Here is an 18,165-nt window from a genome sequence, read left to right as displayed (position 1 = left end):
TCCATCTGATCTTCTTAACATCTACACCACTTTCATAATGCCAAAAATGGAGTACAACTCACATGCATGGGCTGGAGCTTCAAAATCATACCTGGAGCTACTGGACCGTGTATAGAGGAAAGCGATGGCGTTGATTGGGGACAGTGGGGTATCCAACTCTATTGCTCCTTTCATCATCGTCGCAATGTGGGTTGTTTGGCGCTATTCTATCGGTACTTTCATGGTGTGTGCTCGTCTGATATTCGTCTTTTTATTCCTGATGTAAGGATGTATGTCGAGGGTCTAGTATCCCTTCCAGGAACTCACACCCGTTTGTAATTGATTGGCCAGCGGACCGCATAATGTATTATAGAGAGAATTCTTATTTCGCCCGAACCGTTCGTATGTCGAATCGACTTCCGGCTAATGGCTGATAGAAAAAATAAAAGATCGGTCGGGCCGAACTTTGGATACCCCCCACCTCGGGTCTATATGTATATCACCTTTCGTCATAATCCGGCAAAAATGCATAATTTATGCCCACATAGCAGCTTTATTGAAATATGGTCTGATTTGGACCAAATTCAACAAGGATATTGAATGGTCTAATAAGTACAAGTCATTGATCAATTTTGTAGAACAAAATATTTGGTAGCCATATCCAAATAAAGACCGATCTGAACCATATACGACACGGAAGTCGAAAAGCCTGATATAAGTCACTGTGTCAAATTTCAGCGAAATCGGAATATATCAAATTTCAGCGAAATCGGCTATATCCAAATCTGTACCGATCTGGGCCAAATTGACGTAGAATGTCGAAGAACGAACACAACCCACTGTCCCACATTTCGGCGACATCGGACAATAAAGGCGCATTTTATGGCCCAAAGAATTAAATCGAGTGATCGGTCTATATGGCAGCTATATCTAAATCTAGACCGTTCTTGGCCAAATTAAAGTGGGATATCGACTGGCCTAACACAACTCACTGTCCCAAATTTTAGCAAAATCGCATAATAAATGTGGCTTTAATGGGCCTAAGACCCTCAATCGGCGGATCAGTCTATATGGTAGTTATATCGAAATCTAAACCGATGTGGGCCAAATTGAAGATGATGGCGAAGGGTCTAACACAACTCACTTTCCCAAATTTGGGCAAAATCGGAAAAAGTGGATTTAATGGGCCTAAGACCCTAAATCGGCAGTTCGGTCTATATGATAGCTGTATCGAAATCTAGACCGATCTGGGCCAAATTGAAGAAATGTATCGAAGGGGCTAACACAACTCACTGTGCCAAACTTCAGCAAAATCGGATAATAAATGTGAATTTTATGTGTCTAAAACCCTAAAACCCTAAATCGGTATATCCCATTTTTGAACATAACCTGCTTATGGACAAAAAATAAAGAATCTGTGCAAAGTTTCAGCTCAATGTCTCTATTTTAAGGACTGTAGCGTGATTACAACAGACTGACGGACGGACATGTCTAGATTGTCTTAGATTTTTACGGTGATCAAGAATATATATACTTTATAGGGTCGGAAATGGATATTTCGATGTGTTGCAAACGGAATGACAAAATGAATATGCCCCCATCCTTCGGTGGTGGGTATAATTACGGCATGTAAGGGCTCAAGAAGTTAACCAGTTTATATGGTTAACTTCTACTTGGCAAAGTTGTTGAAAGTCGTAAAAGAACACCGCATGCCAAATTGCAGCGAAATCGGACAAAGATGGCGGCTTCCAGGTACTCAAGAAGTCAAATCGGAAGATCGGTTTATATGACAGCTATTTCAGGTTATAGACCGATTTAGACCGTACTTGGCACTGTTGTTGACAGACATAACAGAACACTATCTGCAACATTTTAGCCAAATCAGACAGAAATTGTGGCTTCCACGGGCTCAAAATGTCAAATAGGGAGATCGGTTAATATGAAGGCTATATTCAAATCTGAACCGATATGGTCCATTTGCAATCTCCAACGACCTACATCAATAGTAAATATCTGCGCAAAATTCAATCGGCTAGCCTTACTCGTTCGACCACTATCGTGGTTTCGACAGACGGACGGACGGACCGACTTGGCTAGATCGACTCAGAATGTCGAGACGATCAAGAATATATATACTCTATGGGGTCTTAGATCTATATTTCGAGGTGTTACAAACGGAATGACTAGCTTAGTTTACCCCCGTCCTTCGATGGTAGGTATAAAAAATTGCATAATCACTCTGAAATGGTTCCAAAGGTCAATTGCAATTAAAAATCAATTTTGCACAGCGTTTTTTTAATAATTATCTCACTGTAAGCAGGCAACCCTCAAGGGCATTGCAATACTGTTTTTTGCCAGTACAGATCATTGATTTTAGTTAAAAAAAATGTCATCTAGCTACTTGGGTTATGTTTCTATTTTTGCGATTGTCTTCTTTGCGGGTGAATTTTCCACATTAGCCAATCGTTTGGGTTTAAAAAGTTTCGATTGCTTTGTATACGATCAAGAATTTATGAACTTTTCCCAATGCCTGATGGATGAAAATACCACCATAAATGCTAAAGCCAATCTATTTCAAAGGGCTGTGGATATAAAGGCATACCGACTGTGCCTTAGGTTATTTCATGGATTAACGTTTTCGATATTTCATATTTTTAGGTTCGTTATAAAATTCTACGCAAAGTTGGCAAAAACTATCAAAAATTTACCGATGAAGAAACCGTGGATTTGTGTGCACTATTGGCAAATATAGCTAAGAAACGTAATGTCTATTGGGATATAGCAGGTCCTATGATTACCAAATATACAAATATTAATCATTCCTGCCCATATGAAGTAAGAATTCCTTAGCTAAATTTAGACTGAGATAGTTGTGAATGGTTTTTTTTTTTACATAAACAGCCACAGGAGATATTTGCCAAAAACTTGTACGTTGATCGACATGTTGTTAATATGGTGCCGTTTCCCAAAGGCCTATACCGTCTAGAAGGGAACTTTGTTGTTAACAATGCTAGACGTTGTGCTATTCATCTGGGTGCTGCAAGAAATTGAGAATGACAGTTCTTCCTCCATATGTTAACCTACGCACACCCACTACACCCAGAGAAATTACAGAATACACTGTCTGCTGATATTAAATTAAAACTTTGATTAAAACCATTCAAAATGTTTTAATTTCTAAATAAGAACTGAGGAATTTGCTATAAATTATTAGAAAATAAGTAAAAGCGCGGATTCTGCTAAAAAAGTATACAAAACAAGTAAAAAGGCGTTAAGTTCGGCCGGGCCGAACTTTGGATACCCACCACCTCGGGTTTATATGTAAAACACCTTTCGTCAAAATCCGGTGAAAAATGCATACCTCATGCCCTACAGCAGCTATATCGAAATATGTTCCGATTTGGACCAAATACTTATAAGTACAAGTCATTTTTCAATTGCGTATAACAAAATATTGGTCTTTTAAGTAGATATATCAAAAATTAAACCGATTTGAACCATGTACTAAACGGATGTCGAAATGCGTAGCATAAGTCACTCCGTAAAATTTAAGTGAAATCGGATTATAAATGCGACTTTATGGGACCAAGACTATAAATCGGGATATCGGTCTATATGGCAGATCTGGACGGATCTGGATCAAATTTAAAAAGGATTCCAAATTTCGGCGTCATCGGATAATAAACACGCCTTTTATGGCCCCAAAACCTTTGATCGAGAGATCGGGCTATATGGCACCTATATAAAAATCTGAACCGATCTGTGTCATATTGCAGAAGTAGTCGAGGGGCTTAATTTAACCCACTGTCCCCAATTTCGGCCACATCGGACAATAAATGCGCTTTTTATGGGCCCAAAACTTTTAATCGAGAGATCGGTCTATATGGCAGCTATATCCAAATCTGGACCGATCTGAGCCAAATTGACAAGGGATGTCGAAGGGCCTGACTCTACTCACTGTCCCAAATTTCAACAAAATCGTGTAATAAATGTGGCTTTTATAGGCCTAAAACCCTAAATCAGGGGATCGGTCTATATGGAAGCTATATCCAAATCTGGACTGATCTGGGCCAAATTGACGAAGGATGTCGAAGGGCTTATCACAACTCACTGTTCCAAATTTCAGCAAAATCGGATAATAAATGTGGCTTTTATGGGCCTATGACCCTAAATCGTAGGATCGGGGTATATGGCAGCTATATCAAAATCTAAACCGATCTGAGCCATATTGACGGAAGATGTCGAAAGGCTTAAGACAACTCACTGTCCCTAATTTCAACAAAATCGGATAATAAATGTGGCTTTTATGGGCCTAAGACCCTAAATCGGAGGATCGGTCTATATGGCAGCTATATCCAAATCTAAACCGATCTGAGCCAAATTAACGGAGGATGTCGAAGGGCCTAACACAACTCACTGTCCCGAATTTCAGCAAAATCCGATAATAAATGTGGCTTTTATGGGCCTAAGACCCTAAATCGGGGGATCGGTCTATATGGCAGCTGTATCAAAATCTAAACCGATCTGAGCCATATTGACGGAAGATGTCGAAAGGCTTAAGACAACTCACTGTCCCGAATTTCAGCAAAATCGGATAATAAATGTGGCTTTTATGGGCCTAAGACCCTAAATCGGAGGATCGGTCTATATGGCAGCTATATCCAAATCTGGACCGATCTGGGCCAAACTGACGAAGGATGTCGAAAGGCCTAACACAACTCACTGTCACAAATTTCAGCAAAATCGGATAATAAATGTGGCTTTTATGGGCCTAAGACCCTAAATCGGAGGATCGGTCTATATGGGGGCTATATCAAGATATAGTCCGATATAGCCTATCTTCGAACTTAACCTGCTTATGGACAAAAAAGAATCTGTGCAAAGTTTCAGCTCAATATCTCTATTTTTGAAGACTGTAGCGTGATTTTAACAGACAGACGGACGGACATGTCTAGATAGTCTTAGATTTTTACGCTGATCAAGAATATATATACTTTATAGGGTCGGAAATGGATATTTCGATGTGTTGCAAACGGAATGACAAAATCAATATACCCCCATCCTTCGGTGTTGGGTATAAAAATTTAGTTGAAGGTCATTATTTTATTGTACATATCAAACTTCTGTCACAACAGCAAAAATTAAAGCTTCTAGGAACCGAAGAACGATGATCGAGAGACCGGTTTATATGGGGGCAACATCAGGTTATAGACCGATTTGGACCGTACTTGACACAGTTGCTGGAAGTCGTAACAGAGCACCGCAATCAAAATTTCAACCAAATCGGTCAAAAAATTGCGGCTTGTAAGGACTCAAGAAATGAAATCGGGAGATCGGTTTATATGGGAGCTATATCAGGTTATAGACCGATTTGGACCTTTCTTGACACAGTTGTTGAAAGTCATAACAGAATACTGCATGCAAAAATTCAGCCCAATCCGACAAAAATTGCGGCATCCAGGGGCTCAAGTATTCAAATCGGGAGATCAGTTTATATGGAAGCTATATCTATATTTGAACCGATATGGCCCATTTGCAATCCCCAATCACCTACATCAACATTTAGTATATGTGCAAAATTTCAAGCGGCAAACTTTACGCGTTCGACCGCTATCGTGATTTCGACAGAAGGACGGACAAACGAGGCTCGATCAACTCGGAATGTCGAGGCCATCCAGAATATATATAATTTATGGGGTTGCAGGTCAATATTTCGAGGTGTTACAAACGAAAGAACTAGATAAGTATAACCTTATCCCAGGTTGGTGGGTATAAAAATAGCTTACAGATTTTTATACCCTACATCTCCACATGGTATTATTAGTTTGTGCATTTGTTTGCAACGCTAAAAATAAATTCTCTGGCCTCCACTGCCAAATCGTGTGCTCTTTCATTCCCCCTTACACCGCTATGGCTTGGCACCCAAACTATGCGGATCGTGCTAACCTCAGAGAAGGCATTAACCCCCTTCTTACACTCCAAGACTATTAGTGATCTTACCATTCTGGTGCTTTGTGCTCTGAGGGTTTGTTTACTGTTTGTAAAGATGTCGACGTCCTCGGGTTAGCACCACACCCGAATCTCCGCCTGCAGGACGGTATTATGGTCAGGCAGTATAAAACAGATCTCAGTCCTTGGGTTCTCAATGTAGACTCCCAGGCCCACTTTGTCCTTAAGCTTTGATCCATCTGTGTAACATGATCTTCCATATGGCAATGCTAGAGTTCCGTCCATCCATGACTCTGCCGCTGGCAGCAATGTCTCGCTCTCAACCTCAAGTTTCGTTTCAGGTATCCGATCGGAAACTTGCGGAGCAGACGGGTTAAAATCCCTCCTCAGACAGCATTCGTAATAGGTTATTTGTGGTGGTCACACAAAGGATTGGCGAAAAATGCCCCCCTGTGCCACTTACTCCCTTATATGTCGTAGGACCCACAACTTATCCACCTGTTCCTTAGCATTTGGTTTCTCTTAGGACCCGATCTATCCGGTACTGGTCCAAGAATTGGATCAGTGTGACGGTCGGCACATTGTAAAGAGCCACCTCGATGTCAATGCATACTGCCAATGTGTACCAATGATTCTGCATCAAATGATGCATTACCTCGAGCAGGGCAGTCTCCACCGACCTTCCCTTGACATAAGCATGCTGTCTGAATTTGAGTAGTTCGCTGGATGTCCTACTCTTTATCATGGTGTCCACAATTGTTTCATGGTTTTGAGAAGAAAGGACATAAGGCTTATCGGTCCTTGGAACTTTGGTGTCGCATAACTTTCCTTGCCGTCCTTGGGTATAAACAGCATCCTTGCCTGCTGCCAGGCTTTCAGAGTATATGCAGGCACGCTAGATGGGGCGCCAGATAGTCGGCCTCCTTTTGTAGTAACGTCGGAAATAATCCATCAGGTCCGCGTTACTTAAATGGTTTGAAGCTCATCAAGGCTTCCTTTTTCATAAATTCTCTAATGATAAGCCTTCGGTCAATCTCATTATTCCCAGATTCTGGTGTTTCCGTGAGTCCCGTCATATAATGTGGAAAATACGTTTTTATCAAAAGCCTCAACATGTCCTCCGTTGTCTATGCTCTCACTTCCATGTCATCTACTAACGTTTCAGTTTGGACATGGGTTTTTGAGAGCAACATTTTCATCTTAGCGGCATCATGGGCGACCTGGTCGAAGAAAAACATCCAGGAGGCACGTTTTGCGGCTCTGGTAATCTTATTGTATTCCTTGAGCCGTGTGTAATACACATCCCAATATACTTTCGATTTTTTACCACGTGCTTAGTTAAAAAGTCTGCGGACCTCTTCCCCAATGTTGCGAATCTCCCCGGTCATCTAGGGTTTTTATTGGACTGATTTCCTTTCCCAAAGAGGACAACTATCTTCGGAAGATCCCACTAGTGCAGTTGTAATCCTGTTGACATTGTTGTCAATGTCCAGATTTATCTGTATGACCTCGATCATTGGTCCTCCATTAAATAAGCTTCTTGGGAGTGGGTGATGGTCTCATCGTCTGCTCCCTGCTCATTAGGCTGCATTGACTTTCCTGTCACTGCACTGCCTGATGTTTCAGAATAAGGTTCTTTGCATATCCTAATCTTCCGAATCTTGAGAAAGTCGGTGATGGTTTCAGGGAAGTCAGGGTGGTGTTTATCCCCAAGGCCAGTAAAAAAAACCACAGTACTGCTGAGGATTATTGGCCAATAAATCGGGCATAGTTTTTACTTAAAACACTGGTTGGGTTGGTAGATCTGAAGGTGAGGAAAGGACTGACATCGAAGAACTTCAGTGGGGTAGTGGAGATAACTCTCCAACAGAAGGAGTACACGATGGCAGCGTTTTTTGATTATGGGCATTTAATAACGTGTAGGTAGTGTCAATAGTCGCCGCCCTGGAAAGCACGGAGAACCACCTGAATATCTCCCGGTGGACAAATAACATGCTTTGTGGCAGGATTATTAATAAGGGCTTGGCAGAAAATGGTCAGAAGGCGAGTCACAAGCGGAAAGAGGGATGTTCTCGATGATTCTCTGGAACCTAGTAGAAGCGTAATCCCATTGGATCTCAATGGAAACAGTGTTATACTGATTGCATATACGAATGACATAGTCCTGTAGATTCGAGGCAGTTTTTTGTCGAGGATCAGCAAGATAATGGAAAGGTCACTCTGAAGCGGAGTTGGTGCTCTTTACTCGGAGACATAAGATACCGGATTTCAAAATCCCATCTTTGGATGAGACCATTTCGAAATTGTCAAAGGATCGGCAGGCGGGTCTGGAAGCGATGTTGAATACACAACATGTTAAGGTTCATATTTGGGGCTGTACCACTGAGATGTTACTTAGGCTGTGGGATCTTGGCATGCTGAGAGAAGGCGGATACGACCACTGATCAATTCCACACGCAATGGATGCAGGGGTAGATAGAATGATGCGGGAGAGGTTGTTCCGGACTCGTTTTCGCGGAAGTAAGGAGTGGCAAACGGATGTTGTGTTTGAGTTTGTATGGTGCGTCAGGTTTTCGGTGGTGTTAAGTTCCACACTGCAAGCGGGTCTGGAAGCGATGCTCAATACACAACATGTTGAGGGCTATATTTGGGGCTGCGCCGCTGAGATGACACTTAGGCTTTGGGAACTTGGTATTTTGAGAAAAGGCGGATAAGGCCACTGACTCATTCCAAATGCAATGGATGCGGGGGGTAGGCTGAAGAGGGTCTCAGACTACCTTTTGCCGAGAAAGATGCAGGAGATATGGTTTCGAGGGGCTCAAGAAGTTAAATCGGGAGATCGACTTATATGGGAGCTACTAGCTGAACCGGGCCGGCTCCGCTGCGCCTTCTTTTACTTTATATGGAGCAAAATTTTCCTTTGAATATTTATTTTCGACAATTAAACAGCTTTTAGTGAAATAACTTGCTACGAAAATAGTATATCGCTTGACTTACAGTTTAACAATATAAGTGCCTTTATCTGAATCCCATATGATCTTTATTGGTCTACGAATTTAAGTTTGGTGTACTCCATTCTTAAAATACTTTATTTCAGCCCGATATTCTCATGTCTGATTTAGTGGTGTTTTCGGGGGTGAGGTGGTCTCCCAGACACTTGGCCCTGAAAAATATCAGCATCGTGCTTTCTCTCAAATACCATTTGGTGTGGGGTATGGGCCCTAAAAACTATGGACATCGGGCTCCACTGTTGTGAACACCAAAATTGTCTTGGTAAGCAAATACGTCCTATTTGGGGGTTATTATAGAGGTGGGACGTCCCCTAGACAGTTGGTCCCATATATTGATATCAGATTCATGGTATACCTCATTTTTGCATAGTCGGCAAACATGACCGGTGTGGGGGGAGTTTTGGGAAATGGGGCAGCCACTCAGTGACTTGGCTCTGAAAATGTAAATCAAATTCGTATTCTATTCTAAAAAACCTCTTATTTGAGCCTCATATTGCAATGGTCAGCAAACACTTCCTATTTGGGCGGTGTTATTAAGGCAGGTTGGTCCCCCAAACACTTGGTTTGACAATTGGACATCAGATTCGTCCTTTACTTCCAAAGACCTTCCATTTGAACCCCATATTGCTATGGTCGTAAATTTGTCCGATTTTGGGGGTTGGGGTGGTCTCCCAAACACTTGGTCCGACAATTGGATATCAGATTCGTTCTTTACTCCCAAAGACCTTTGATTTGAACCCCATATTGCTATGGTCGTAAATTTGTCCGATTTTGGGGTGTTTTGGGTGTTGGGGTGGTCCCCCAAATACTTGGTCCGACAATTGGATATCAGATTCGTTTTCTAATCTTAAATACCTTTCATTTGATTCCCATATTGCCATGGTCAGTACATAAGTTCTGTTTGGGGGGTGTTTTGGGGAGGGGGTGGACCCCCAGAAACTTGGTCCCACATTTGGATATCAGATTCGTATTTTACTCGTAAATACCTTTTGAATTCAATCGAATTTCCACTTTTGGCGGCCTATGTAATGTCACCGTTGCGCATGGGTAAGCATCTTCGTCTTACTCATGCCAAAAATATCGGAAACAAGTAAAAGCGTGCTAAGTTCGGCCGGGCCGAATCTTATATACCCTCCACCATGGATCGCATTTGTCGAGTTCTTTTCCCGCAAAATAAAGGATATAAGAAAAGATTTGCTCTGCTATTAGAGCGATATCATGATATGGTCCGGTTTGAACCACAATTAAATTATATGTTGGAGACCTGTGTAAAATGTCACCCAATTCGAATAAGAATTGCGCCCTTTGTGGGTTCTAGAAGTAAAATAGAGAGATCGATTGATATGGGAGCTGTATCGGGCTATAGACCGATTCAGACCATAATAAACACGTATGTTAACTGGCATGAGAGAATCCGTCGTACAAAATTTCAGGCAAATCGGATAATAATTGCGACCTCTAGAGGCTCAAGAAGTTAAGATCCCAGATCGGTTTATATGGCAGCATAGTTATTTCTTTGCGAGAAGTTTTAATTTTTGTAAAACAGATTGTGAAATCACTGGAAGGAAGATCTGTTGATGTTAACCGGTCAATGTTTTGCACAAATTCAGCAATCGGCACAACAGAAAACAGCTGGTACGTTTTGACAGTTTTGATAGTGTTGTATTTTACGTTTGAGGCCGAGCTTACATTGTAAAAGAAAGTCAGAGTTTGGATTTAAATAACTAGCAATAGAAATTCACCACTGCTACCACAGCATTAGATTAAATATACAACCCTAAAAGTATACTACAGAAAATTATAAAAACCGACTATAGCTTTGGTAACATCTTATCAACAAGAAAGTAGTAACCACCAAATTATTGGTCATTAAGGAATGTCAGAAAATCAGAAAACTTTGTTACAGACAACCCAACAAACAAAAAGAAAACTCCAGGAAACATCGCCAGAATATCAAAATATGTCGAAGAAACCCGTTGGCAATATGGAAGTGAGCGACTTAGTCGAGCTGATGAAATGCACAATGAGCGAATTGCTTGAAGACAAACTGCAAAATCTACCAACAAAACAAGATATTGAGGAGGTCAAGGCGGGCATATCATGGGCAACATCAGAGATTTCAGATCTCAAGGCGGAAAATGCAAAATTGAAAATGGAATTAGAGCTTCTGAAAAATAAAATTGAGAATAACGACCGTAGCATAAGATGGTTAGAGAATCAGGTCAGCAATACAAAACTTGTTTTTAAGGGAATTGTGAACGAAAAACCCGCAATAAACCCGGTTGTTAAGCTGTGCACTGAAAAACTGCAAATAACACCAGCCATAAAATCAGCTAAAACTATATTTGAACGAGGAAATGTGCAAACGGTGGTAGTAGAATTCGATAATGAAACTGTTGCATCAGAAGTACTTCAAAAAACAAGATTTTTATCCGGAACTTCAATCTATGTAGATCGAGATCTATGTCCAAGAAGACAGCGAAACAAGGTTGCAATGCTTTTAGTACGGAAGGATATTCTCCAGGAATCTAAAAAACATAAAATAATAGTAAGGGATGATAAAATGAAAATAAAAGATTATTGGTTCACATGGAACAACAACAACATTTTAACGTGTGGAAAAAGGAATGCTGAAATAGTTCTCAAAGAACTCTATGGCGAAGAATTATCCAGAACCAACTTTGACACAATTTTTGATGAGATTCAGTCAAAAAACTACTAAGATTAAATTCTAATCAGATTAGCCAAACTGTCGAGCAGAAAAATTGTAATTTAGAGCTAAAAATAATATCTTACAATATAAATGGTTTGGCAAACAAATATATGTTCCCAATATTCTTCACTTTTTTAAATGATTTTGATATAATTATTCTATTGGAAACACATCTCACAATCGAAAACACTAAACAAGCAGAGAAATATTTTCCAAATCACGATATTGACTGGGTATATGCAACAAGGGCAAGTAGATATGGAAGAGCAATTGGTGGGGTAATGATAGCTATCAAACGGTCAATCAAGGGAAACTATCTACAATATGAATTCGTTATGTTTTCTGGAATAAAAGCATTATATTTAAAGCTAGGCCAACTTAAATTCTGGATGCTACCATTGTATTTACGCAGTGTAAATTGGACCAACGATTTTACTGCAGTGAAACGAATAATTGAAGAAGACCCATGCAAAGATGTGATAATGATAGGTGATATGAATATCCGCATTGGAAGCAGTCAACAAGAAATAGTTTCGCTATTTAGAGAATCTTTCTCTGCAGGCATGAAGATAAGAAAATCGATGGATAAGGAAATTAATAGCAAAGGGCGCACATATCTGGAGTTCTGCAATGACAACAACTTAGTAATACTAAATGGCCAGACAAAAGGAGATGAAGATGGCAACTTTACTTTTGTGAGTACGGTTGGCGAGTCGGTTAATGACATATGTGCTATGTCTTCCAGTTTACTACAATATGTGGACAATTTTGCTGTCGAAGAAAACATTTGGTCTGACCATCTCCCCATTTCTTTGAAAATGAAATTTAATATAAACGGAACTGTTACAAACAGACTAAAGCTCTTACCAAAACTCTCTTGGAAAGACAACGACAAAAACAACTACCAAACAATGCTGAACATAAATCTTCAAAATGTCTTGAATACCCACGAAGTTCACAACCTTAAGGATCTGACAGACATCATAGTAAAATCATCTGTAACCACAGATAATCTTAGCTACAAGCCAAAGGAGAAGTGGTATACTGAAAGATGTCATTGGGCGAGGAAAAAAGTCTTTAAAAGCTTGAGGAAATTTAAGAAAAGTAGCAATGAATGTAATAAACAACAATACCTGCAAGCACAACGTATATATAAAATGATATGCGTAACGAGCAAAAAGGCTTATTACAGCATGATTAGCGAACAAATCAACAATATTAAAAACAGTAAAGAATGGTGGAAATTAGTACGAGAGATTAATAATAACCACTTTCATATAGGCCCGAATATATCTGCGTCATCTTTTAGAGACTACTTCATGAAGCTACTCAATACAGATCAGACAACGTCGAATATTCTGTACGCTCCCTCATTTATCACAGTTCATTTATTAGACAAGGAAATAACGGTCGAAGAAGTAAAGAGAATGTTACAAAAGGTTAAACTAAACAAAGCTCCAGGAGAGGACAGGATTCCTTATGAATTTTTTGTTAATGCTACAGACGAGTTTATTTCGGAACTAGTACAGGTGTACAACACAATGTATACTAATGGAATAGTGGATGAGTCTTTTATCAAAACGGTAATTTTCCCAATTCACAAAAAGGGCAATGTAAATGAGACGAAAAATTATCGTGGAATATCATTCATGAACTCTGTAGCAAAAATATTCATGGGAGTTCTTAACGAAAGGCTGCAATTGTGGATAGAGGAAAGAAATATTTTAGTCGAATATCAGGCAGGCTTCCGAAAAAAGTACTCAACTACAGATAACATATACAACCTAGCGTCAATAGTTCACATTAAGCTGGCAAAAAAAGAAAAAGTATACGCATTTTTTGTGGACTTCAAAGCCGCATTTGACAAGATATCCCGAAGCCTACTTATCTACAAATTGCACGAAATGGGCATATCAAATAAATTTGTTACAATAATAGAAAATATCTATCAAAACACCCAATCAGCTATATGGACAGGAGAAGAATTATCGGATTATTTTCATACCATCTCGGGAGTAAAACAAGGCTGCCTTTTATCTCCACTGCTGTTTGCACTTTACGTCAACGACCTACATGATAGTCTGGGAGGAGGCTTGAATATAGAATGGCTGAACATAAGAGTATTACTATATGCGGACGACATTGTAATTCTGGCCGACGACAAGACGGTACTACAAAACATGATATCCAACTTAGAATACTATTGCGCAAAATGGAATCTGGAGGTTAACATGGACAAATCCAAAATAATTATTTTTCGAAACGGCGGACGATTATCTGACCACGAAAAATGGTATTTTCACGGAGAAGCGATAGAAATTGTTTCTGAGTATAATTATCTTGGTGTTATAATTACACCGCAAATGAAATTCCAAAAGCATGTTAAAAGTCGTAATGCTCAAGCAAAAAGTGCAATAAACATGACTTGGAAAGCATTTCTTCAAAAGAAAGATATTTCCTTGAGCCAAAAATGGAATTTATATCTGGCGGTTAGCAGATCCATACAGTCCTACTCCGCACAAGTCTGGGGATTTGGAAATTTTGAAGAAGTAGATAAGCTACAGCGTTTTTTTCTGAAACGAGTTCTGAAGCTACCCGAAAACACCCCAAATTATGCTATCGCTCTTGAAACCTGCATAGAAAATAGTCATATATATACGCTACAACTGCATATGAAATACGTGGGCAGAACTATGTTTAAATATAATCGAGATCGACTACCGCATCAGCTATCTAAAATTCTACTGAACAAACAACTGTTCTGGGTTAAAGAATTAAATGAGTTTGACATCCACGTAATCGATGCAAGCATCAATGAAACTACCTGGAATGGAATAATAACATCGCTCACTAACCATCTAAATGCGTGCAGTCGTACAAAATATGAACAGAAGGCAACACAAAGCAACGAAAGAATTTATAAACACCTAGACTACACTAGGGGTTCTGAATATATATCCGATCGCTACACTGAAGATGATATAACTTGGATACTAAAGGCAAGATGCGATTTGATATACCTCAATGGAAGCCAATACACTGCCAATTCTAATGAAATTACCGAATGCACATTATGTAATATGCGAGCAAAAGAAAACATTCAGCATTTCTTAGGAATATGCCCAATACTGCGAGGATACCGGATGCAATTTTTTGGCAAAATTAGTTTAACTGACAGAGAAATCATAGATATTCTAGATGGCAGAGGAGCCTTGGATTGGATAAACTTAGTGAAATATTTAAAAAATGCACTGAAGTATAGAAAATTAATAATCACTGAATTCACATGAAATTTAAACATAATGTTCTCTTTACCAAATCTCAAATGTTTGTATTAAATTTACCGGCTGACGACACTAAGTCAAAGCCGTATATCTTATTTCATAATCTAATATTCGAAGTACGATTTATTTTTTTTAAAATGAAATGAATAAAGATACTACTACTACTACTACTACTACTACTAGTTGTTGAAAGTAACAACAAAAAACGTCTTGCGAAATTTCAGCCAAATCGGATAGGAATTGCGCCCTCTAGAAGCTCAAGAAGTCAAGTCCCCAGATCTGTTTATATGACAGCTATATCAGGTTTTGAACCGATTTGAACCATACTTGGCACAGTTGTTGGATATCATAACAGAACACGTCGTGCAAAATTTCATTCCAATCGGATAAGAATTGCGCACTCTAGAGGCTCAAGAAGTCAAGACCCAAGATCGGTTTATATGACAGCTTTATCAGTTTATAGACCGATTTGAACCATACTTGGCACAGTTGTTGGCTATGATAACAAAACACGTCATGCAAAATTTCATCCCAATCGGATAAGAATTGCGCACTCTAGAGGCTCGAGAAGTCAAGACCCAAGATCGGTTTAGATATCTCTTTATAGGCAAACAAAGGATAATGAATAAAAATTGCAAAGCTATTGGAGCTATTTCAGGTTATCAACCAATTCGGAACATGCGTGGTATGGCTGTTGGAGACCATAGTAGATGTCATTGCGCAAAATGTCAGCAATTGGATAAGAATTGCGACCTATAGTGCCTTAGGAATTCAAATCGAGGGATCGGACCTATGGACGATCTTGCACACGGCCTTTTGGCAAACTACTGAACATAGTGGAGAAGATGACCAGGCAGGTCGTGGTGCGAGTTGTTAGTCTGTGACGAGGAATCTCTGAGCACGATTAGAGGAGTGGTTCTAACCGAACACTGTGCGATATGCCATATGGTCACTCTCATGGCTGCTCCGTACAACGACTACTGCCGACGATGAGCATGAGGAGGAGACCATCGGACAGCTGCTCTGCTCATATCCGTATCTACAAGGACACAGGCTTTCCATCCTATTGAGATGGTTTTTCTCCGATCTTGACGAACTTGCAGATATGCCTCTGGGCAGTCTTCTTAGATACGTGGAGAAGAGATCTTTAACATGCTGTCATGCATGGCACACGCGGAGTACCAATGCTTGGCACTCGGCGAGTACCAATGGTTGGCAAACAGGCCGTTACATTTTCTGCCAAGACAGAATTTTGTATGTAAATATACAGACAAATATTCATTCATATATATTCTTTGGTAAAAATTTCATAATTTATCCCAAATTCTAATTTAACCACATTCATCATATTTCGCAAACATCTGCGATATTTCAAAAATCTAATGTCAGGCATTGCTTAATTCATTGTTAAGATTTTTCACCATCCACCCTGATCATGCAACGTTTAGCACTATTTGCAAAAATTGTTAACTCCGAACGATAGAATCCCTTGGGAAAAGGCAAAATATCTCCCACTTGGTTGCATAAAATGAAATCTTTGGTGTAAATCTCCTGCGGCTGTAATGGTGAAAAACCAAGAAAAAATTACACTCTTCACTTAGAAATTTTTGACTTACCTCATATGGACAGGAATGATTCACATTTGTGTTCTTAAGAATAAAGACAGAGAACATATCCCAGAATACATTGCCCTTATTTGCCTCATTGCCCAATAGGTCACATATATCTGCCCATTGGTCTGTGAAAAACGTCTGGAACTTTTTATTAGTTTTCCTTAATATCTTAAAGCGAATCTATCAAAAAGAGATTTTAGTGACGGTATGAGACGAAGTTATGTCCAACTTGAGCTTACCTTTATTGCAGTTGCTCTTTGAATAAGATTTGCTCTTGCATTTAGCAAAGACTGGGAGTTTTCCGTTTTGACCACCTGGCATTGGGAAAAGTTTACGAATTGTCGATCATATGTTATGCACTCCATGCTTAAGATATCCAGCTTGGCCCATGCTGAATGATCTTTTGCAAGGTAATTAATTAGAAAAAATAGCAACAGAGCACAAGAAAACGTTCTCATTTCTCAATTTCACTAATTTCATAAAAGCTGACAAATAGTTCTTTTTTTGTAGCTTTTCGACAAGAACACGCACCTCGAAACCTATTCTATTTTAAATTCGGCTAATGGGACAAATGTTCAGCATAGCCAACTAAAGTTCAAGTTTTTTAATTGACCTACTTCGAACCAAGATACTAATTTGTTTTCTATTTTGATCATGTTGTTATTTTTTGTTTTTTTTTTAGAATAACATTTCTTGTTGTGAAAAACAACAAACGCTTAGGCAATTAGCAAAAAGAGCAAAAAAAATTAAATCAGGCATATCTAAAAATGAGTCAGTGATTTATTTAAATTTATTTATTTATAGAAATTTATATTGAAGATTATTGTAGAACCAAAAATGTTCTTCAAAATTTTCTCTAAAGACAATAATTCCAAAAAATGTTCTGTACAAACAAAATTTCAAAGAAATTTACTAAGAAGGCAAAATGTCAATCACAAAAATTCCATGAAATCTTCTCAAATGGTAAAATTTCCAACTAATTTTCTCTAAAGACAAAATTTCAATGAAATTTTCTCTAAAGACAAAATTTCAATGAAATTTTATCTAAAGACAAAATTTCAATGAAATTTTCTCTTAAGACAAAATTTCAATGAAATTTTCTCTAAAGACAAAATTTCAATGAAATTTTCTCTAAAGACACAATTTCATTGAAATTTTCTTTAAAGACAAAATTTCCATGAAATTTTATCTAAAGACAAAATTTCCATGAAATTTTCTCTAAGAAGAAAATATCAATTAGATTTTTTCTGAAGACAAAACTTCCATGATATTGTCTTTAAAGACAAAATTTCAATGAAATTTTCTCTAAAGACAAAATTTCCATGAAATTTCTCTAAAGACAAAATTTCAATGAAATTTTCTCTAAAGACAAAATTTCAATGAAATTTTCTCTAAAGACAAAATTTCCATGAAATTTTCTCTAAAAAAAAATTTCAATGAAATTTTCTCTAAAGACAAAATTTCAATGAAATTTTCTCTAAAGACAAAATTTCAATGAAATTTTCTCTAAAGACAAAATTTCAATGAAATTTTCTCTAAAGACAAAATTTCCATGAAATTTTCTCTAAAGACAAAATTTCCATGAAATTTTCTCTAACGACAAAATTTCAATGAAA

At 38.6% G+C, this 18,165-nt stretch overlaps 3 protein-coding genes across 3 annotated transcripts in view; 1 reads left to right on the top strand and 2 right to left on the bottom strand.

The window, feature by feature from the left end:
• LOC106085042 (calcium-transporting ATPase type 2C member 1) overlaps positions 1-18,165 on the top strand; it is a 661,371-nt gene that overhangs the window by 259,192 nt on the left and 384,014 nt on the right. The gene's annotated exons all lie outside the window — the stretch shown is intronic.
• LOC106092650 (uncharacterized) overlaps positions 1-18,165 on the bottom strand; it is a 130,647-nt gene that overhangs the window by 70,487 nt on the left and 41,995 nt on the right. The gene's annotated exons all lie outside the window — the stretch shown is intronic.
• LOC106092651 (uncharacterized) overlaps positions 16,262-18,165 on the bottom strand; it is a 38,773-nt gene continuing 36,869 nt past the window's right edge. Inside the window, exons 2-4 of the mRNA XM_059370782.1 lie at positions 16,789-16,863; positions 16,553-16,729; positions 16,262-16,493 (exon numbers count right to left, since the gene is read on the bottom strand). Coding sequence (XP_059226765.1) covers positions 16,344-16,493; positions 16,553-16,729; positions 16,789-16,863 — 402 coding nt within the window. The 3' untranslated portion in view covers positions 16,262-16,343. The remainder of the gene's footprint in view (positions 16,494-16,552; positions 16,730-16,788; positions 16,864-18,165) is intronic.

The sequence above is a fragment of the Stomoxys calcitrans genome, chromosome 1 (genome assembly GCF_963082655.1).
Source record: "Stomoxys calcitrans chromosome 1, idStoCalc2.1, whole genome shotgun sequence".
Lineage (NCBI taxonomy): Eukaryota > Metazoa > Arthropoda > Insecta > Diptera > Muscidae > Stomoxys > Stomoxys calcitrans.
This window is presented reverse-complemented; position numbering and strand designations above follow the sequence as displayed.